This window comes from Ranitomeya variabilis, chromosome 4 (assembly GCF_051348905.1).
Source record: "Ranitomeya variabilis isolate aRanVar5 chromosome 4, aRanVar5.hap1, whole genome shotgun sequence".
NCBI lineage: Eukaryota > Metazoa > Chordata > Amphibia > Anura > Dendrobatidae > Ranitomeya > Ranitomeya variabilis.
This window is the reverse complement of record NC_135235.1, coordinates 553,613,188-553,635,709: the sequence shown is the minus strand read 5'-3', so window position 1 is coordinate 553,635,709 and position 22,522 is coordinate 553,613,188. Positions and strand designations below refer to the sequence as shown.

General features: G+C 47.4%; 1 protein-coding gene across 2 annotated transcripts in view; it reads left to right on the top strand.

Annotated features, from left to right (window-relative positions):
- The window catches only part of TLK2 (tousled like kinase 2), a 129,170-nt gene that overhangs the window by 34,102 nt on the left and 72,546 nt on the right, over positions 1-22,522 (top strand). The window contains exons 4-9 of one of the 2 annotated variants that reach the window (XM_077252690.1): positions 8,071-8,140; positions 9,584-9,627; positions 11,408-11,509; positions 13,375-13,467; positions 13,597-13,689; positions 14,639-14,749. In XM_077252690.1, the coding sequence (XP_077108805.1) occupies positions 8,071-8,140; positions 9,584-9,627; positions 11,408-11,509; positions 13,375-13,467; positions 13,597-13,689; positions 14,639-14,749 (513 nt within the window). Of the gene's footprint in view, positions 1-8,067; positions 8,141-9,583; positions 9,628-11,407; positions 11,510-13,374; positions 13,468-13,596; positions 13,690-14,638; positions 14,750-22,522 lie in introns of both variants that reach the window. The other variant, XM_077252689.1, reaches the window with a different exon arrangement.

Genomic DNA, 22,522 nt, shown 5'->3' with positions numbered 1-22,522 from the left:
AACCCCCCCACAAGTGACTCCATTTTGGAAAGTAGACCCCAAAAGGAACTTATCTAGATGTGTGGTGAGCACTTTGACCCATTAAGTGATTCACAGAAGTTTATAATGCCGAGCCGTAAAAATAAAAAATCATATTTACTCTGTCGCCTCATTGGGGGACACAGGACCATGGGTGTTATGCTGCTGTCCACTAGGAGGCGACACTATGCATAATCTGAAAAAGATTAAGGGTGCGTTCACACAGGACTTTTTTGCTGCTTTTTTTTGCTGCTTTTTTTATGCTAATTTAGGTGCGTTATTTTGGTGTGTATTTGGTGCGTTTTTTTGGTTACGTTCACACAGGACTTTTTTGCTGCAGATTTTTGCTGCTTTTTTTATGCCAATTTTCAGCTGCTAGGACACCTCACAATGGCTCTTCACACCTTACTACCAGGAACTCCCTCACAATAGATCACAATCAGGACACCTCACAATGGCTCTTCACACCTCACAATGGCTCACAATGGCTCTTCACACCTCACTAACCACACCCCTAAGCTCTTGGCTGTGAGATCCCTTCCTGCTGGCCATGATTTTCTGCACAAAAAATGCAGCAAATAATGCTACATGCGTTCTTTCAGCGTTTTTGCAGCGTTTTTTTCATCACCCATTCAAGTCAATGGGTGAAAAAACGCTGCAAAAACGCTGAAAGAAGTGACATGCCCTATGTCCAAAAAAAGCAGCAAAGCAGAAAATACTGATCAAACAAAAAACCAACGTGTGTGCATGAGATTTCTGAAATCTCATAGGCTTTACTGGTACTGTAAAAAGCAGCTGAAAATTAGCATAAAAAAAGCAGCAAAAAAGTCCTGTGTGAACGTACCCTAACTGTGGGCAGTATACACCCCTGGACGGCGTCAGCCTTCTCCAGTTTTTGCTTAGTGTCGCATAGGAGGCACACCTATAAGATTTTTAATCCGTTTTTTCAGACGGGATTACAGATGAAGAAAAGAGGGTCTCCTGTGAGACTCCTGGCATGGCTCCTTCCTCGGCCCTCTATTATGGGGTGCCCAGTTGAAGTAGAGATGGCTATTCCCATGTTGCTCCTTCCCCAGTCCTTCGGGTGCTGGTTCGAAGTCGAGACCCCCCTCCTTCCCCAATTCCTTTTGGTTTCTGGGTTAAGGTCGAGGCGAGGATAAAGGCCCCTGAAGGTGTGACAACAACACCCTCCCTAACCCCCCTCTGGGGGTATTAGGTTGAGACACCTCAGGTAGGGCCTGTACAGGCAGCATTCTACAGCTCCCAGCAATGGGCCAGCACACTGCGCCTGCATCCAGGGACCCCAGCCCAGCTGCGAGCTCCTGCTGGGGCCGGGGGGAGTGCAGGCAGGCATGGCACAGACACACAGGGCTCCCTGCACCCCTGTCTCAGCACCAGCTCTATACTGCCTCAGGGAGACCCCAACCGGGCTCCCCCTTCCGCTTATATCCCCACCGCCGTCCTGCCTTTAAATCGGGGGGGGGGGGGGGGGGGTTCAGATCCGACCCCTTCCCGGACTTTCGTGCCGGCCTGGAGCCCTTCTGGGCCTCAGGCATCTAATTTAGGTCGCGGCTTCGGCCTAGCTGAAGCCGCCGCCTCCTCTCCGCCCCCCGGCCTGCCCCCCGGATGACAAATATGACACTCTGTAGTGTCATAAAGGGGTGGATCGAGACAGAAAGGGTGCGTTTTTACACAGCCTTGACGCCTTTTTCCAGCTCTCCGCCCCCTTCTCAGCAGCCAATTTCTGCTGCAGATTAACCCTGCATCTCCTGGTCTGCAGGACCAGGACCAGGCAGCCAGTCTCCGGGGGGCACAGGACTGTGGATCTTCGGCGCTGGACCTAGTGGCACACTGGTGGGGTAAGATCACAGCTGGGTTTTTTACTCAGCTGTGAATCCATATTACCTATAAGGCTCCCCTATAGGTTTCTCTACCCCTGTAAGGTCCTCTGCCGGCAGCACTTCTGCACTCTGTGCACTATGCCGGGCTCAAGGTCCAAGAGAACCAGGCAGAACAGCTATTATGCATTCTGCACAGCCTGCGGGACCGCTCTCCCCAGTGGCAGCACGTACTCGCATTGCCAGAACTGTATACAAACTAATGTGTCAGAGCCCCAAGAAGCCCCTGCCAATGCCTCGGTGTCTAATGCCACGCCGGAATGGGCTACTCAGATATCGCAATCTATGACGCAGTCTATAAATAACCTAACCTCCACATTGCTTCAGGCTCTGCAGGGTCATGCCTCGGCTATGACAGTTACCCAGCAAAGGGAGACCTTGACTCAGGAACAAGATGACCCTGGCAATCCACGTCTAGGTCAGGACGCAAGCGGACCCATAGATCAAGTCCATCTGCGTCATCCCATAGCACACGGTCATCCCCCTCTAGGGAGAGACACCGTAGCTCCAGGTCATCTAGACCGTCCCATTCCAGGGACAGACAATGCAGATCTCCGCAATCCCCGACCAGAGAAGGCCTCCTCCCCGGCTCACTCAGCAGGGGACGCCTCAGTGATACACAGGATTCGGAAGGCATCTGCGACTCTGACTCAGACAGGGAAACGGAGGGGTCCCTGATCCCAATCCCTCCTAGCAATACAGCGCTAGTTGAGGACATAATCTCTTCCATCCATCGGGTGCTGGACATTTCTGATCCGCCACCAGAGGCCCCAGAACATAAGATTTCCTTTGAAGGACCTCTGAAGCCGCCTAAGGTTTTCTCTAACCACCCAGAGTTTAAGGCGATCCTTAAAAAGCAGCTCTCACAGAATGAGAAAAAATTTGCTAATCGCAAATATCTGGAGGCGAGGTACCCCTTCCCACAGAAGGACACCAAGGAATGGACAGATCCACCCGAAATGGACCCCCCAGTCTCTAGGCTAGCAGCACAGACCCTCCTTTCACTTCCAGATAGCTCAACCCTCAGGGACGCAGCAGACCGGCAGGTAGAACGCATGGCTCGTTCAATTTTTCGAGGCAGCAGGGGCATCCCTGGCTCCCGCGTTCGCCTCAGTTTGGGCTGCCAAGGCCATTCTGGCCTGGGCAAAAAATTTACAAGCTCTCCAAGCATCCGCTCCTGAGCTGTCGGACCAAGCGGTTCAAATAGCAGTTGTAGCAGACTACATGCTTCATGCAGCTCTGGATTCAGCAAGGGGAGTAGCGGGGATAGCATCAAACGCCATCACAATTCGGCGTATCCTCTGGCTGCGGGAATGGAAAGCGGACGCAGCCTCAAAGAAGTCCCTCACGCACCTCCGCTACCTCAGTGGGAGACTTTTCGGTGAACAGTTGGACACTATGATATCCAACGCTACCGGGGGTAAGAGTACTTCTCTTCCCCAACTCAGACCTAAACGCACTTACAAGAAGCGTAACCAAACTCTATTCCGATCCTTTCGGAATTCCTCGGGCTGGTCCGTCTCGCGTCCAGCACAAAATCGTAACCGTTCCCCACGCAGGGACAACTCACGACCTGGCAGTCAAAAGCAGGCCAGCCTAAGCCCAGAGGAGGAAAATCTCAGACTTTCTCCTCATCATGACTCACGGACTCCGGAAGACACCACACCAGTAGGCGGCCGACTTTTGCTCTTTCATCAAGTCTGGCTGCCTATTACAGAAGACAGGTGGGTCATGGAACTAGTGTCTTCCGGATACAAAATAGACTTCACCTCCAACCCACCGGACCGATTCTTTCTCTCTGTCCCCCCAAAACCACCAGCCAAGGCTCGTGCCTACCACCAAGCGGTCTCCTCGCTTTTCCAAGCAGGAGTCATAGTACCGGTCCCCACGACCGACCGTTTCCGAGGGTTCTACCCCAATCTGTTCGTAGTTCCCAAGAAAGGAGGCAGCGTACGGCCCATACTAGACCTAAAACAGCTCAACAAATATGTACGGGTCCATCACTTCCGCATGGAGTCCCTTCGGTCCATCATTGCGTCCATGGAGAAGGGAGAATATCTCGCCTCCATAGACATACAAGACGCATACCTGCATATACCCATTGCACCTGCCCATCAGAGGTTTCTCAGGTTCGCAATAGGCCAGGACCACTACCAATTCGTGGCTCTCCCTTTCGGACTCGCCACGGCTCCCAGAGTGTTCACCAAAGTCATGGCAGCCACCATGGACGTCCTACACTCCAGAGGCATAGTAGTCGTTCCATACCTGGACGATCTACTCATCAAGGCTCCCACCTTCAAGGACTGCGAGCTCAGCGTCTCAATCACAACCGATACTCTGTCGCATGGGCTGGTTAATCAACTTACAAAAGTCATCACCAACCCCGAGTCAGTCCCTGACCTTCCTGGGAATGCTATTCAACACCTCCAGGGGTCTAGTGCTCCTTCCCAAGGACAAGGCACTGGCTCTCCGCCTCGGAGTTCGCACCCTCCTCCACAAACCCCCTCAATCTCTCCGGTTTGCCATAAGAGTCCTCGGCAAGATGGGGGCAGCAATAGAAGCGGTCCCATTTGCCCGGTTTCACCTCAGGCCTCTCCAACTAGCCATTCTCAAGTCCTGGGACAGGAATCCCTTTTCCCTCGACAAGGAGTTCCAGCTAACGTCGTCAACCAGAAGGTCCCTGCACTGGTGGCTCAAGCCAACCTCGCTAGCAAAGGGGAAATCCTTTGTCACAGGTCAATGGAAGGTTCTGACCACCGACGCGAGCCTGACGGGTTGGGGTGCGGTGCACCTACACCACAGGGCAAGTGGTCCCCATTCGTGCCATCCTCCTGGCATTGAGGGCCTTCCATCACTTACTGGCAGCCTCTCACATCAGAATACAGTCGGACAATGCCACGGCTGTGACATATGTGAATCACCAAGGGGGGACCCGCAGTACCCAGGCGATGCGAGAAGTGTCACACATCCTCTGCTGGGCGGGGGACACAGGGTCGGTTCTTTCGGCGGTCCACATTCTAGGTGTGGACAACTGGGAAGCAGACTTCCTCAGCCGACAAGGAATAGACTCGGGAGAGTGGTCTCTCCATCCCGAAATTTTTCGCCAGATCTGTCGCCGCTGGGGGACCTCGGATATGGACCTAAGGGCATCCCACTTCAATGCCAAGGTCTCCAACTTCATGGCCAGAACACACGATCCGCGGACGATCGGAGCAGACGCTCTGGTTCAGGACTGGACTCGGTTCCAGCTTCTGTATATTTTTCCACCTCTCCCCCTGATATCCAGAGTGGTGAGGAAGATCAAACAAGAGGGAGTTCCAACCATCCTAATTGCATCGGACTGGCCCAGACGTACATGGTACGCCGACATCGTACAACTTACAGCAGATGCCCCCTGGCGTCTCCCCGTCCGCCACGATCTTCTATCACAAGGCCCGTTCTACCACCAGAACTCAGGGGCTCTCAATTTGACGGCGTGGCCCTTGAGACCTGGGTTGTAACCCAGGCAGGGCTCTCGCCGGACGTCATTGGAACCATGATCAGGGCACGGAAGCCAGCCTCTGCCAAGATTTATTACCGTACCTGGAAAACTGTCTTTACCTGGTGCGAATCTCGTGGCCAGATCCCACTCCCTTATTCCCTACCCAAAGTACTTGGTTATCTCCAATCCGGTCTGGAGGCCAGCCTGTCGTTGGGCTCGCTTAAGAGCCAGGTGTCAGCCCTCTCAGTGCTTTTTCAAAGGCGCATTGCTACAAAGCCGCAAGTAAGGACTTTCCTTCAGGGGGTTTCCCGATTGGTTCCCCCCTACGGACGACCACTAGAAACGTGGGACCTCAACCTGGTCCTGACAGAATTGCAGGAACCACCCTTCGAACCCCTTAAGGAGGTCCCGCTCCGCCTTCTCTCCCAGAAGGTGGTTTTCCTGGTGGCCATCACCTCGATACGCAGGGTGTCCGAACTGACAGCACTCTTCCTGCAGATGGCCCTTCCTGGTTTTTCACCAGGACAAGGTAGTTCTTCGTACGGTACCATCCTTCCTTCCGAAGGTTGTGTCCAACTTCCACCTCAATGAGGAAATTTCACTACCATCCCTTTGTCCGGTTCCGGTTCATAGAGTGGAGAAGGCTCTGCATACGCTTGACCTCGTGAGGGCATTGCGTATATACGTGTCTAGGACTGCTTCCTTCCGGAGGTCTGATTCTCTTTTCCTCCTTCCGGAAGGCGGAAAAGCTTCCAAAGCTACCCTTGCCAGGCGTTTATACCGTTCCACGTTTGGTAAAAAATGGATAAAGCAGTTTTATTCTTCAAGGTCAGTACGATTACAGCGATACCTCGTTTATATCATTTTTTTTATGTTTTGGCGCTTTTATACGATAAAAGCTATTTTATAGAAAAAATAATTATTTTTGCATCGCTTTATTCTGAGGACTATATCTTTTTTTATTTTTTTGCTGATGATGCTGTATGGCGGCTCGTTTTTTGCGGGACAAGATGACGTTTTCAGCGGAACCATGGTTATTTATATCAGTCTTTTTGATCGCGTGCTATTCCACTTTTTGTTCGGCGGTATGATAATAAAGCGTTGTTTTTTTGCCTTTTTTTTTTTTTTATGGTGTTCACTGAAGGGGTTAACTAGTGGGACAGTTTTATAGGTCGGGTCGTTACGGACGCGGCGATACTAAATATGTGTACTTTTATTTGTTTATTTTTTGTTTAGATAAAGAAATGTATTTATGAGAACAATATATATATTTTTTTATTTGTTTAGGATTTTTTTTTTTTTTACATACCTGAATATTTTTTTTTTTTAAAACTATAACATTGTCCCGGAGGGGCATCATGTTATAGTGTAAGATCACTGATCTGACACTTTGCTGTGCACTGTGTCAGATCAGCGATCTGACTTACAGTGCTGCAGGCTTACCAGCGCCTGCACTGAGCAGGCGCTGTGAAGCCACCTCCCTGCAGGACCTGGATGCAGCCCTGCGGCCATTTTGTGTCTGGGGCCTGCAGGGAGAAGAAGGTAGGAGACCCTCGGAGCAACGCGATCACATCGCGTTGCTCCAGGGGTCTCAGGGAAGCCCGCAGGGAGCCCCCTCCCTGCGCGTTGCTTCCCTACACCGCCGGAACACTGCGATCGTGTTTGATCGCAGTGTGCCGGGGGTTAATGTGCCGGGGCGGTCCGTGACCGCTCCTGGCACATAGTACCGGATGTCAGCTGCCGTGAGCGCGGCCGATCGCATATGACGTACTATTCCGTCGGTGGTCATACGGGCCCACCCCACCTCGACGGGATAGTACGTCAGATGTCAGAAAGGGGTTAAAAAAAAAAATTAAAGGTCAGTCCCAGCTTTTCGGTCCGTATATGGACTGTGAAATACACTTGTGTGAATCTGGACTAACACAGTCATTATCTGCAGGTAATTTAGCAGGCTCAGTCGCTTATCCCACTCCCAACTTGAGCCGTATTTGTATTGCAGATGTCATGAAGGAGGTTAAAAAAATCCGTTACGTTTCACTTTCTTGTGCTAATCATAATTTGCATTTACCACAGTAACATTTTCTCTTTAGCATGCTTTTATCTTTTGGTTTTCTTTTCAGACATTTTAAGAACATTTTTAAAGGGATTCTCAACTACTTGAACAACCCATTCTCATTCACTATATTCCATCATGTAAACTAATAACAATGTGTGTCCGGTCTCTGAATGCCCTTGTGATATGTCACATGAGCCAATGAGCGGCTGCTTCTCTCGCTTTCTTTTGGGCGCAACTGACACCTAGAAGTGACAGTGGCCTGCTTCTCACTGACCCCCTCTGGATGTCTGTCTTTGTCTAAAGGAGGAGAGAGTGAAGCGGCTGTTCACTGGCTGCAGAGCACCCCCGGAAACCCGTCACTGGAAAAGATCACGCACTGTATTGGAGTATAGATTATCATTTCATATGGGGGAATGTAGTGATTGAGAATGGGTTGTCCAAGTAGTCTACCTTTTTAAGTCTCTTAATGTAGCGATAGCTTGCAGTTAATTTGGATGCCTTGTTTGTTTTCTTCAGTCCTCTTTTTGTAACCCTGAACACGATTGCAGGATTTTCCAGTAAATAGCAGGACAGAGGTGCATATTTCTGTGTCATTCTAAAAGGTCTCTCTTTAGCAGACTCCAGAGAAAAAACAGAATGACCAGAGGAACCGCAAGAGGAAGGCAGAACCATATGAAACAAGTCAAGGTAATGTTTCAGCCACTGAGCTTATGATTTGATAAATCGCAGAGATGCTGTAGTTGAGCTGATTACTCTGAGCGGCCATGAGGAGCATTTGAAAATGGTGGCCAGAAGTTTTGGAACAAAGACAGAAACCATTTATATGTCACAGCTTCTGTTTTCTTCCAGAACGCCAATATAATGCTGTCTGTACTCTGCTAATGGAGAAGGCAGGGAGCTGGTTTGAAAGACTGTATGTGTGTTAGCTGCCTTGTCTTCAATGGCTAAGGGCTCATTCAGACGAGTGTATTAAATGGATAGCATACAGCTAGTATCCTGACCAATGCCAGTCAATGCAGTAGTTCACATGAACGTTTTTACAAAGACCAATGAGCTGTGTGTATAAGGCTACTTTCACACTAGTTCGTCGGTACGGGCCGTCGCAAACCGTCGGCCCGACGGACAGTGTGTTAATGTAGCATAACGTGGGCAGTGGATGCAGTTTTACAACGCGTCCGCTGCCCATTGTGAGTTCTGGGGAGGAGGGGGCGGAGTTCCGGCCGCGCATGCGCGGTCGAAAATGGCGGACTCGACGCACAAAAAAAGTTACATGGAACGTTTTTTTTGTGCCGACGGTCCGCCAAAACACGACGCATCCCTCGCACGACGGATGCGACGTGTGGCAATCCGTCGCAGTGCGTCGCTAATGAAAGTCTTTGGAGAGAAAACGCATCCTGCGGGCAACTTTGCAGGATGCATTTTTTTCTCCAAAACGACGCATTGCAACGTGCGTCGAACGACGCTAGTGTGAAAGTAGCCTAAGAGAAAAAAAAAATCACAGCATGTGCTTTTATCTGTATTTTGCATCAGACAATTATAAGTTAATAGGTGCACAAAAGTGATAATACAGAGGGTTCCATCTTTATCTCATGCGTTTTTCACAGATTCATTAGTTATTAACAGCAAACTGTATTTTGCCTTTTATTCATTAATTGTTGATGTTAAAACGGGATGCCATACGGATGTTAAAACAGACATACGGATGACACTGGATGCGATATATTCTGATTTTTATATACACTCGCCTGAACCAAGACTTAGGGTGGAGTTGGGGTTAGTCTTTATTCACAGGGGACATTACATATGGCCTGTGGATACTGTGTAGTTTGGTCCAAATATAGGAATGGATTCTGTAAAAAGAAAACCAGAATACCTTTCCCAGATCTTTCTTAAAGAAAATGTTTTACGGCTTTCTTTTTAGTGAATTCGATGTTATACGATAAATACATTATAGTCTATAAAGGAATAGCTGCAATCTTTTACTGAAGTCCCTTTGTAGAATAGATTCTGAAATTACAATTTTTAGGTGGTTTTAGAATTGTTCTCTTCAATCAGGTTTGCTTTATTTAATTCACAGTGGAAAATGCTATTTTTTTTGTCTTGAGTTGAATTTTTTGGTTTTAATTTTAGGGAAGAACACTCCTAGAGGACATAAAATTAGTGATTATTTTGAGGTAAGAATCCTTTCATACATTACTGTGATATTTTTATGTTGGAGCGCACACTGAACCCACTAACTATTTGCAAGTTTAGTCACTTAAACAATAAATTAGGACACTGTACAAGGATCGCTTCTGAAATCACCTAGATACTTTTCTTGAACGCTTCATAGGGGACACAGGAAACCCTGGGTGTATGCTGCTGACTCTAGGAGGCTGTCACTATGCACAAAAGATTATCTCCTCCCCAGCAGTGTACATCCCACCAACTGATGATCCGTTTTAGCTTAGTGTCAGTAGGAGGCGGACATGGGTCTTTCAGTAGACTCACATCTACCTCGGTTTTTGTCGTTTTTCATTAATATTTTCCCTTTTTCCTTCTCAGAAGGTTTCCTCTTCTATCCCTTGGAAGAAAACAATGTGAACAGTCACTCTTTTATTTCACGTAGATACAGAGAGTACGGCGTGGACTGACACCCCGTATCCTCATCTGTCTATCCTACCGGACACCCACCCCTAACACACAAGATGTGATCGGAAGATTGGTTCTGGCCCCCCACTCCTGCCTGCTCGCTCACCAGAGCTAGATGGTTTCAGGAGGTACAGGCGTCCCGCAGTCAGAGCTCTCTTCCTCTTCTATCTTGGAAGGTTTTTTTTTTTTTTTCGTGGCAATCAGGCGGCTTTCGGAGCTGGCAGCTCTTTGATGTCTCACCCTTACTCACTAGGATAAGGTGGTTTTGCGGCCTGTGCCTTCTTTTCTTCCCATGGTAGTCTCTGCCTTTCATCTCAATAAGGGCATCTTCCTCCCCTCTTACTGTCCTTCTCCGATTCCCCCTTTAGAAGTTCACTGGATAAGTTGCACCTGGTCAGTGTGATTCGCGTCTACCTTTGTAGGACCACCTCTTTCCAGAGGATGGATTCTCTTTGTAATCCCTGAGGAGAAGAGGCCTTCCGACTTCCAAGGCTGCAATTGTTCGCTGGATCCGTGTGACCATCTCTGAGGCATACTGGGATAAGAACAGTGTCTCCCTCTGGGTTTAAAGCCCACTCTATCTGGGCAGCGACATGGTCTTCTATTCACACATTCACCAAGTTCTACAAAGTCCATTCCTACACCTTGGCAGAAGCCAGCCTAGGTAGCAGAATTTTGCAACCTGCAGTGGCTAGTTCTCCGACATGAATGGAGTTTGTTCTCTTTCCTCCCTAGGGACTGCTTTGGGACATCCCATGGTTTCCTGTAACCCCCAGTGGAGCGATAGAGTAAACAGGTTTTTTGGTTACGCACCATTAAAATCTTTTTCGGAGTCTTCATTGGGTGACACAGCACCCTCCCAGGCTTGTTAGCAGAACTGACTTTTTCTACTGTTAGTTTGGTTTTGTGCATTTTCTTATATACATATGTTGCTTCTACTGCTTTCTCACTAACTTCTTAACTTAGTGCCAGTCGGTGGGGTGTGTACTGCTGGAGACGAGCTAATTTATTTGTGCATAGTGTCAGCCGCCTAGTGGCAGCAGCATACACCCATGATTTCCTGTGTCCCCTCAATGAAGGCTCAGAGAAACAGGTTTTAAAGTGAGTAACCAAAAATCCTGTTTTTATGGAGATGCAACGACTCCTTTATTATAGCACTTTTTAACCTTCAACCATTGAAAATATACCCTGGGTCTCTCTAATTGATCGTGGTTATGGAGATATAAAAACAAATTATTAAACATTTTCAACTAAAACGACTTCACAGACCTTTAAAAATTGCAAGCTAATTCTTCACGCATCTTTTTAATTATTTGAATACAGTTTGCTGGGGGAAGTGGCCCGGGGACAAGTCCAGGCAGAAGCGTTCCACCGGTTGCCAGATCCTCACCGCAACATTCCTTATCAAACCCACTGCCCTTACCGGTAAATCTTCTGTCCTTTTTTTTTTTTTTTTTTCTTTTTTACTTGTCAAGCAAGGTGTTTTGGATTTTATCTCAAGTGTGGGTTTTTGAGTTGTTTTTCCATTATGGTGTAAAATTGGCTATACACATTTGATAGCGGTCTCCTAAATGTTCTTTCAGCTTTCAGCCGACAGGTAGAGTCCTCACAAATTGTTTGTGCATGTTCGGCCGTACATGTATTTTCAATGGGCAGAATGAAATAAGCTGCTGCCAGACCTTCTTTCAGCTGCTGATAGCCTAATGCAGCAGGGAGTTGGCTGTCAATCAATATGACATTGGTGATTCCCCATCAACAGAGCGGAAGAGAAGGAACTGCTCTGTTAATGTGACGTCACATGAAGGAGAATCGCTGGCAGTGGAGTGACCACTCCGAACTGGGAGAGATTGTTGCACAGGCAGGCTGTTAGCAATGACCTCCTGATAAGTGTTTATAGGGGAAAAAAAATTCACCTCAGATAACCACCTATCAAGATTAGTGTCTAATCCTGAGTGAGAAAACAAAGTAGGAAAACCTTTCCCAAACAAGTCTCCGTCTTTACACACAAACAGGAATGTTCCCGTTCATTGGCACCAAACTTTGATGCTGAAAATATTTTATAACTGATACACAACTTGTTAAAAAAAAAAAAAAAATAGATCTCCAGAAAATATATTGAAGATGTCAACAGATCTAAAGCCCATGGCTATTTATTGGAAGGCAAAAATAAGGCAAAAAAAATCACTTGGCACTCAATATTTGAAAAAAAATTGATTCCTTCTTTATTGTACATCCAGACCAAATAAATTAAATTAAACGTTTTTGGTCCGTCATAGGACCGTCATCAGAATATCCTTATTGGAGAAAACTGGAAAAGAAATGCTTTGTTATAATATCCTGGTTGAAGAAAGCGAATCCACAGTTAACAGTTTTGTGCTGTGTGTCATATGAAATTATGGGATTAAAGGCGGCTGTATGTGGTCTTGTGGGGCTATTCACATATCAGGAGGGGGACAGCGCTACTTGAATATGCAAAGAACTTGCCACAGGAATGGCGCTGCTAAGGGATGAACAGCACTCCAGAACTTGGCAGGAAACTTGCAAGGGGAATGGTGCTTATTGCCCAGGTCCGTCATATGACGATGCCACCGGTGAGTGAGGGGGCTCTGGAAGAAGGCCGCTATTTATTGGAAGGCAGACTGCATGCCCTAAAATTTAAGTTTTTCTCTGGGAAGCAAAATATTTTTTTGGGGACCAATCGCCATATTTCATGTTGTCTAGGTGTATGGCTATTTTACACGAAGGGAGCTGATTGTCAGAGTTAGGGCTCATGCAGACCACCACATTTTCAGTATGAGTGCAATCTAACAAAACATCGGATCGCATTCGGAGCAATTTTATTCTATCAGGCTGTGCACACGTCCGACTTTGTTCCTCGGAGTGTGTCCGTGGGAAAAAGATGCTGCAAGCCCAAGTTTAATCCGCTATTCATATTGAACTCCACCTATGCAAGTCAGTGAGTCTGTGGAAACCATCGGACTGCACTCTAACATCTGAGTGAAGTCCGATTTTCACAGACTATCAAAATGGAGGAGATGGAGATGTTTCTTGGATCACACTATGCTGACACTGATCGGACTTCTATCAGTGTGTCATCATTTGCATAGTCGACCAGATTCTGTTAGGTGAGAGCATGTACTTCCATATGCACCTTCTCTAACTCTTTAGGTTGACTCCTGTGAGACAATTATCAATCATTATTGTCCAACTTTTAAGTTACTGTGACTGGACTGTGCTTTTATTCTCCCTTATTTTTGTCTGCATTGGTAAAAAGCAAAATTGTTTTGCAGAGTCAAAGCAGCCCTCCTTCCTCCACACTAGTGAATCTAGAGCATTCCTGTATCCCTATCAAACAGCTTTCCGTCCAGCACAGGCAAACGCAGGTGAGAAACTAAATGGAATATCGCAAATTACCCTGATTCATTCTTGGTAATGAGAAAAGGTAACTGCTGAATGTGACTAAATTTAATAAGATGATTGTAAAACTTTTTTTATTTGTGTTTTTTTTTCAGTCTGACCTCACAATGGATAAATTATCTGCTCTTGAAAACAGCAAAAACTCTGACCTAGAAAAAAAGGAAGGGAGAATAGACGATTTATTAAGGGTATGTGCTATTTTTCACATTTATTTCACCGTTATTTATTAGGGTTACATTAGTAAAATATTTCCCTTCTTTTGTTACATGCTAAAAATCACCCACAGCATAAAGGTACCTTCACACTAACCGATTTTGCAGCGATAACGATAGCGATCCGTGACGTTGCAGCGTCCTGGATAGCGATATCATTGTGTTTGACACGCAGCAGCGATCAGGATCCTGCTGTGATATCGCTGGTCGTTGCTGAAAGTTCATAACTTTATTTGGTCGTCAGATCGGCGTGTATCGTCGTGTTTGACAGCCAAAGCAACGATGCTAGCGATGTTTTACAGTGGTAACCAGGGTAAACATCGGGTTACTAAGCGCAGGGCCGCGCTTAGTAACCCGATGTTTACCCTGGTTACCATTGTAAATATAAAAAAACAAACATTACATACTCACCTTCTGCTGTCTGTCACATGTCCCTCGCCGTCTCCTTCCCGCACTGACTGTGAGCGCCAGCAGTACAGAGCACAGCGGTGACGTCACCGCTGTGCTCTGCTTTCACTTTACGGCCGGCGCTCACAGTCAGTGCGGGAAGGAGACGGCGAGGGACGTGTGACAGACAGCAGAAGGTGAGTATGTACTGTTTGTTTTTTTACATTTACGCTGGTAACCAGGGTAAACATCGGGTTACTAAGCGTGGCCCTGCGCTTAGTAACCCGATGTTTACCCTGGTTACCAGGGGACTTTGGCATCGTTGGTATCTGGAGAGCTGTCTGTGTGACAGCTCTCCAGCGACCACACAGCGACTAAACAGCGACGCTGCAGCAATCGGCATCGTTGTCTGTATCGCTGCAGCGTCGCTTAGTGTGAAGGTACCTTTAGATTGCAGGATTAAATGGATACCTGTTTTGGTGCGAAATACACAGCTAGCATGTGTTAATAAATTGACTCTTTGATAATTTGTTTTTAGGTAAATTGTGACCTCCGACGGCAAATGGATGAGCAAAAGAAAATGCTGGAAAAGTACAAAGAACGGTTAAACCGCTGTGTTACAATGAGTAAGAAACTGCTTATAGAGAAGGTGAGTTCTGCGCTGTTGCCTCTATTTCATATGAAATGCTTGTTTGGGTGTGAAAACTTATGTAGACGCACCAGTGAATCCACTCTGACACCTATAGAAATGTTATATAATAAGTTTATATTTCTCTGTCGCCCATGACGGCACCACGGAGAGAGGGGATCCGCCCACCAAGGACAGGAAACCTACAGATAAAAAGGCGGTACCACTCTCCCGCATCAGTTGGTTTCCTGTCCTTGATGGGAGACCTACAGACTAACCAGAAGAAGATCATCGTGGGATTCCGGGGCCAATCAGTCCGACTCAGGCAGCTGGGGTCCCTCTGCCTCGGCTGGTGTGGTGACCCGAAGCGCCACCGCTGGGGCTAGTGGGCCTCTAGGGTGTGCGGGGGAGGTGACATGGAGTTCGCGGTCACCTCCCTAGGTAAGATGCAGCAGCGGCAACATCCAGGGGGGTCCCTCTGTGGTTGCGGGAGAGGTAGCGCGGCTCTCCCCCCTTCAAGCGTCAGTCTGCACACTGCATGGCCAGGAGGCGTGCAGGGACCGCGCATGCAGGCTGCAAGCAAACCGGGAGCTCCGGAGAGGCAGCGTTTCATGTGCGCCATGGGCAGCGCCATCTTGGGCCGCCCGCGCGTGTGCGGGAGCTCCTGCGGCGCCGAATGGCGTGGGTGCCGGCGTTCTGCGAGCGCTTCTGCGCAGTCACCGGATGGGCGCTTCTGCGCAGGCGCCGGGTGGGCGCTTCTGCGCAGCCGCCGGCGGCGTTCGATTCTGAGCGCTTCTGCGCAGGCGCCGGATGGGCGCTTCTGCGGGCGCTTCTGCGCAGGCGCCGAATGGGCGCTTCTGCGCAGGCGCCGGATGGGCGCTTCTGCGCAGGCACCGGATGGGCGCTTCTGCGCAGGCGCCGGGAACGAGGCCGCAGCTATTGCGCAAGCGCGCCACGAGAAGCGCGGCGATATAAAATGGACCTGGCTCCAGTCATCAGGAGGCGAAAGACCGCAGCGCAAGCAGCGGCACAAGCCTCAACACCAGCGCAGAGCGCAGCACTAGTGCAGAGCACGGCACCGGCGCAGAGCACAGCATCAGCGGCCAGAGCAGAGCGGCGGTCAGCCGCATCATCAGTCGATTGACAGCAGCCTACGTAAGGCCATACCTGCAATCAGAATGAGTGACATGGCATCACCCTTACCTGAGTCACCACCACCACCATCAGCATCGCCGCAGCAGCAGCAGCAGCAAAAACGGCGACAGCAAAAAGGACACCAGGACACCACCGGTAAAGAACGCCAAAGGTCCCAACATAGCAAGGGGTCCAGTACGGCGTCGGGGAAAAAGACGGACATGGAGCATCCTCAACCGGGAAAGAAGAGCTTAGGGAAAACCAAGCATAGGATTTGTGCCCTGTGTAAAGAAGATCTTCCAAATACCTGGGAGAAAAGACTTTGTAGTATATGTATACAGCAAACAGTATCCGAGGGGCTTCCCGGGTTTGCAGCTGACCTCAAAACCCTGATTAAGAATCAGGTAGAAGACACCTTTAAGTCTCTGGAAAGGGGAAAAAAACGGAGGAAGACTAAACACAGGTCTCCGTCCCCGGTGTCTAATACAGACAAGGATGGTGCGGACTCAGATTCATCTGACTCCTCCACCACCTCCTCCTCTTCTTCGTCATCGTCTTCTTCCTCTGGGGGTCACAGCTGTTTCCCCTTAGAAGACACCGATGGCCTCATTAAAGCAGTGAGGAGCACTATGGGGTTAGTAGACTCTCACCCCAAAAGGTCGGTTCAGGACATCATGTTCGGAGGTCTTGAGCAAAAGAAAAAGAGGGCTTTTCCACTCAATGAAACTATTTCCGCACTAATCAAAAAGGAGTGGAAGAAACCCTTGAGAAAGGCGTTATTGACGCCAAAAAGGAAGTACCCCTTTGAAGACGAATCTTGCTCCTTCTGGGAAAAAGCCCCCAAGCTAGACGTAGCTATTGCTAAAGCGTCTAAAAAATTTGCCCTTCCTTTTGAAGACATGGGGGTCTTAAAAGACCCTATGGACAAAAAAGCGGATGCTTTTCTCAAAAGTGCCTGGGAAGCATCTGGAGGAGGTCTAAAGCCAGCAGTCGCAGCCGCATGCACGTCCCGTTCATTAATGATTTGGTTAGACCAACTGGAGGGCCAGCTAAAGGGGAAGGCGTCCCGTGACTCCATACTGAACACCTTGCCGGTACTAAGAGGGGCGGCCGCATTTTTAGCAGATGCTTCTGCTGATTCTATTAGATTGGCTGCCAGGTCAGCGGTCTTCTCTAACGCGGCAAGGCGCGCCCTCTGGCTTAAGTGCTGGCCAGGGGACTTACAGACGAAGTCTAAATTATGCACTATTCCTTGTGAAGGGGAATTTCTGTTTGGCCCCACCCTGGACGACATCCTGGAGAAGGCAGGAGATAAAAAGAAATCTTTTCCTGCCCTGGGTTTTCCCGCTTACAAACGGCCCTTTCGGAGCAAGAGGTTTTTCCGTAAAAAGCAAGGGAGAAACCAGGGAAAATGGGAGGATAAGAAAAACAGAAATAAAGGGTACCTGTTTAATAAAAACCCCGGCGACAACAAGAAACCCTCTCAATGAAGGTTGGCCCCGGGTGGGGGGGAGATTGTCACTCTTTCTCCCGGCCTGGGAAAAGATTACATGCAGCCAATGGATCCTGGGCATAATAAAATCAGGTCTAAAGCTAACATTTCTGAGAACTCCTCGTCCCTTCTTTTCAATAACCTCTCCAAAGTCTTCAGCGGAAGAACAATGGGCATTAGAGAACGAGGTCCTAGGACTAGTGGACAAGGGGGTTCTTCTAGAAGTCCCTCCACAAGAAAGAGAACAAGGTTATTATTCCCCTCTATTCCTGAGAAAAAAACCAGATGGGTCTTACAGGACTATCATAAACCTGCAGAGCCTAAACAAATACCTAGAGATTCAACCATTCAAGATGGAGACGATAAAATCCTCTATAAAAATGCTTTTTCCTCGATGTTTTATGGTAGTCCTGGACCTGAAGGATGCCTATTATCACGTCCCCATCCACATAGATCACCAGAGGTTTCTCAGGATAGCAGTTCATGTCAGGGGGACATTACGCCACTTTCAATTCTCAGCCCTACCGTTCGGACTGGCAATAGCCCCGAGAATATTCACAAAAATAATTTCGGAGGTAATGGCTCATCTCAGAGAGCAAGACACCTTGATTGTACCATACCTGGACGATTTTTTGATAATAGGCTCCTCCCCCCAACACTGCAGCAATCAGCTGGATACAGTGACAAGGTCCCTACAGGATCTGGGTTGGCTGATAAACTTGAAAAAGTCCAGACTGGTACCTTCCCAGGTCCAAGAATATCTGGGTCTAATACTGGACTCTATAAAGGAAGAGTGCCGTCTTCCAGAGGAAAAAATACAAAGCATGATAAGACGAGTGGCCAAAATACAAGCCCTCCCTTCTATAACACTACGCCAGGCTATGTCCCTCTTAGGATCCATGACTTCGTGCATACCGGCGGTCCAATGGGCGCAGCTCCATTCGAGACACCTTCAATGGCAGATTTTATCAGAAGAGATCTCTCTGGGAGGGCATTTAGAAAGTCGGTTGAGATTATCTCCAAAAACAACTCAGTCACTAACCTGGTGGGCATCACTAAGGAATCTTTCCCAGGGAGTCCCATGGGTAATCCCAATCTCAAAGATACTGACGACAGATGCAAGCCCCAGTGGCTGGGGGGCTCATTTAGGCGACCTAGTAGCTCAAAACACCTGGCCAACATCCCTGCGGGAGGAATCCTCCAATATGAAAGAGCTCCTTGCGGTCAAGTTCTCCCTCCAGGAATTCTTGGGGGCCCTTCACTCCCACCACGTCAGAGTCATGTCGGACAACAGGGTGGTAGTAGCATACCTGAATCACCAGGGGGGGACTCGCTCCAAAAAACTGATGGAGGTAACCAACGAAATTTTTCAGATAGCCGAGAGCAACCTTTTATCCCTGACAAGTCTACACATAAGGGGGGTGGACAACTTCAAAGCGGACTTTCTAAGCCGCTCCAGTTTAAAGCAAGGAGAATGGGAGCTAAATCAGACGGTATTTACCCAGATTACAAGAAAATGGGGGGTTCCCAACATAGATCTCTTTGCCAACAACACAAACAAAAAAGTAACCTCCTTTTGCTCCATAAATCCTCAAGGGAACCCGGTAGCCCTGGATGCGTTTCTGATTCCATGGCGGCATCATCTAGCTTACGCATTTCCCCCATTTGCCCTGATTCCGGCAGTGCTGAGGAAGATTCGGGAGGACGGGGCTCATGTAATCTTAATAGCCCCGTTCTGGCCGAAGAGACCTTGGTTCTCTTGGATGAGGAGAATGTCGATATCCGACCCGTGGGTACTCCCAGACCTCCCAGACTTGCTCTCCCAAGGGCCGATCAACCATCCACAAGTTATGAACTTACACTTGACGGCCTGGCATTTGAGAGGAAGCTACTAGAGGATAGAGGATTTTCACCAGCATTAGTATCCACTCTCTTACAAAGTAGGAAACCGGTCACGACAAAACAATACGGGAAGATATGGAAGAAATTCCTATCATCATCAGGTTCCAAAGTAGGAGAAAAGGTTCCCCTTAAAACTGTATTAGAATTTTTACAAAAGGGGTTGGAGATCGGTTTAGCCACGAGTACCCTGAAAGTCCATGTGGCAGCATTGGGAGCTCTGTTTAATTACGATCTGGCAGGGAATCGGTGGGTTTCAAGGTTTATCAGGGCAGCAAGCAGATCAAGGCCAATTCCAATTAAAACCTCCCCTCAATGGGATTTAAATTTGGTCCTTAGAGCCCTGACTAAACCTCCCTTCGAACCCTTGGAGGAGGTCCCGTTAAAAATGCTATCCCTCAAAACTTCCCTGCTGGTTGCCCTCACATCCGCTCGTAGGATTAGCGACATACAAGCTTTATCTGCTAACCCTCCATACACTCAGGTTTTAGAGGATAGAGTTATTCTCAAGATAGATCCTGCATACCTCCCGAAAGTGGCTTCCCGGTTCCATAGAACTCAAAGAGATCTCTCTTCCCTCCTTCTGTCCTAACCCTAAAAATAAAGAGGAGGAAGCATTACATACGCTAGATGTAAGGAGATGTCTCATACAATATTTAGAAGCCACTAGAGAGAGTAGGGAGGATGCCTCTCTTTTTGTATGCTTTCAGGGTCCCCGAAAGGGGAAAAAAGCCTCCAAATCCACTTTGGCAAGATGGGTCACGGACGCTATCAGCTTGTCATATTCGTCAAGTGGAGTGTCTGTTCCAGGGGAAGTCAAGGCTCACTCAACGAGGGCAGTGGCGGCTTCTTGGGCGGAGAAGGCCGGAACCTCTATCGATCAGATATGTAGAGCCGCTACTTGGTCATCACCTTCCACATTCTATAGACACTATAGATTGGACCTTATTTCCTCTTCGGACCTTACTTTCGGTAAAAGGGTTCTGGAAGCGGTGGTCCCTCCCTGAATGTACAATCTATGAAATCTCTCCGTGGTGCCGTCATGGGCGACAGAGAAAAATATAGTTCTTACCGATAACGGTATTTCTCTGAGCCCATGACGGCACCCGTACATTCCCTCCCTTCACTTATGGGTGTGCACGTTAATATAGTGCCATAGTTTATTTTTTGATAGGCCACGTGGTATCTCAATTAAGTTAATATAAAGTAATGTTGAAACTAATAAGCTGTTCCATAGTCTCCCATCGTTCTCTAGTAAACAACTGATGCGGGAGAGTGGTACCGCCTTTTTATCTGTAGGTTTCCTGTCCTTGGTGGGCGGATCCCCTCTCTCCGTGGTGCCGTCATGGGCTCAGAGAAATACCGTTATCGGTAAGAACTATATTTTTTAAATTTAAAATATTTAAATTATTAAATTTTATAATTTAAAGAAGTCTTCCCATGATTTTTTTTCTTTTTCAATCTATGCACATGTCTGCATACAGTAGTGTAAGTGTATTAACCCCTTCATGACCCAGCCTATTTTGGCCTTAATGACCTTGCCGTTTTTTGCAATTCTGACCAGTGTCCCTTTATGAGGTAATAACTCAGGAACGCTTCAACGGATCCTAGCGATTCTGAGATTGTTTTTTCGTGACATATTGGGCTTCATGTTAGTGGTAAATTTAGGTCGATAATTTCTGAGTTTATTTGTGAAAAAAAACGGAAATTTGGCGAAAATTTTGAAAATTTCGCAATTTTCACATTTTGAATTTTTATTCTGTTAAACCAGAGAGTTATGTGACACAAAATAGTTAATAAATAACGTTTCCCACATGTCTACTTTACATCAGCACAATTTTGGAAACAAATTTTTTTTTTGCTAGGAAGTTATAAGGGTTAAAATTTGACCAGTGATTTCTCATTTTTACAACAAAATTTACAAAACCATTTTTTTTAGGGACCACCTCACATTTGAAGTCATTTTGAGGGTTCTATATGGCTGAAAATACCCAAAAGTGACACCATTCTAAAAACTGAACCCCTCAAGGTGCTCAAAACCACATTCAAGAAGTTTATTAACCCTTCAGGTGTTTCACAGCAGCAGAAGCAACATGGAAGTAAAAAATGAACATTTAACTTTTTAGTCACAAAAATGATCTTTTAGCAACAATTTTTTTATTCTCCCAAGGGTAAAAGGAGAAACTGGACCACGGACGTTGTTGTACAATTTGTCCTGAGTGTGCTGATACCTCATATGTGGGGGTAAACCACTGTTAGGGCGCACGGCAGGGCTCGGAAGGGAAGGAGCGCCATTTGACTTTTTCAATGAAAAATTGGCTCCAATGTTTAGCGGACACCATGTCGCGTTTGGAGAGCCCCCGTGTGCCTAAACATTGGAGCTCCCCCACAAGTGACCCCATTTTGGAAACTAGACCCCCCAAGGAACTTATCTAGAAGCATAGTGAGCACTTTAAACCCCCAGGTGCTTCACAAATTGATCCGTAAAAATGAAAAAGTACTTTTTTTCCCCAAAAAAATTATTTTAGCCTCAATTTTTTCATTTTCACATGGGCAACAGGATAAAATGGATCCTAAATTTTGTTGGGCAATTTCTCCTGAGTACACCGATACCTCACATGTGGGGGTAAACCACTTTTTGGGCACATGGTAAGGCTCGGAAGGGAAGGAGCGCCATTTGACTTTTTGAATGAAAAATTATCTCCATCGTTAGCGGACACCATGTCGCTTTTGGAATGCCCCTGTGTGCCTAAACATTTGAGCTCCTCCACAAGTGACCCCATTTTGGAAACTAGACCCCCCAAGGAACTTATCTAGAGGCATAGTGAGCACTTTAAACCCCCAGGTGCTTCACAAATTGATCCGCAAAAATGAAAAAGTACTTTTTTTTCACACAAAATTTCTTTTAGCCTCAATTCTTTCATTTTCACATGGGCAACAGGATAAAATGGATCCTAAAATTTGTTGGGCAATTTCTCCTGAGTACGCCGATACCTCATATGTGGGGGTAAACCACTGTTTGGGTGCACGGCAAGGCTCGGAAGGGGAGGCGTGCCATTTGACTTTTTGTATGGAAAATTAGCTCCAATCGTTAGCGGACACCATGTCGCGTTTGGAGAGCCCCTGTGTGCCTAAACATTGGAGATCCCCTACAAGTGACCCCATTTTGGAAACTAGACCCCCCAAGGAACTTATCTAGATGCATAGTGAGCACTTATAACCCCCAGGTGCTTCACAGAAGTTTATAACGCAGAGCCGTGAAAATAAAA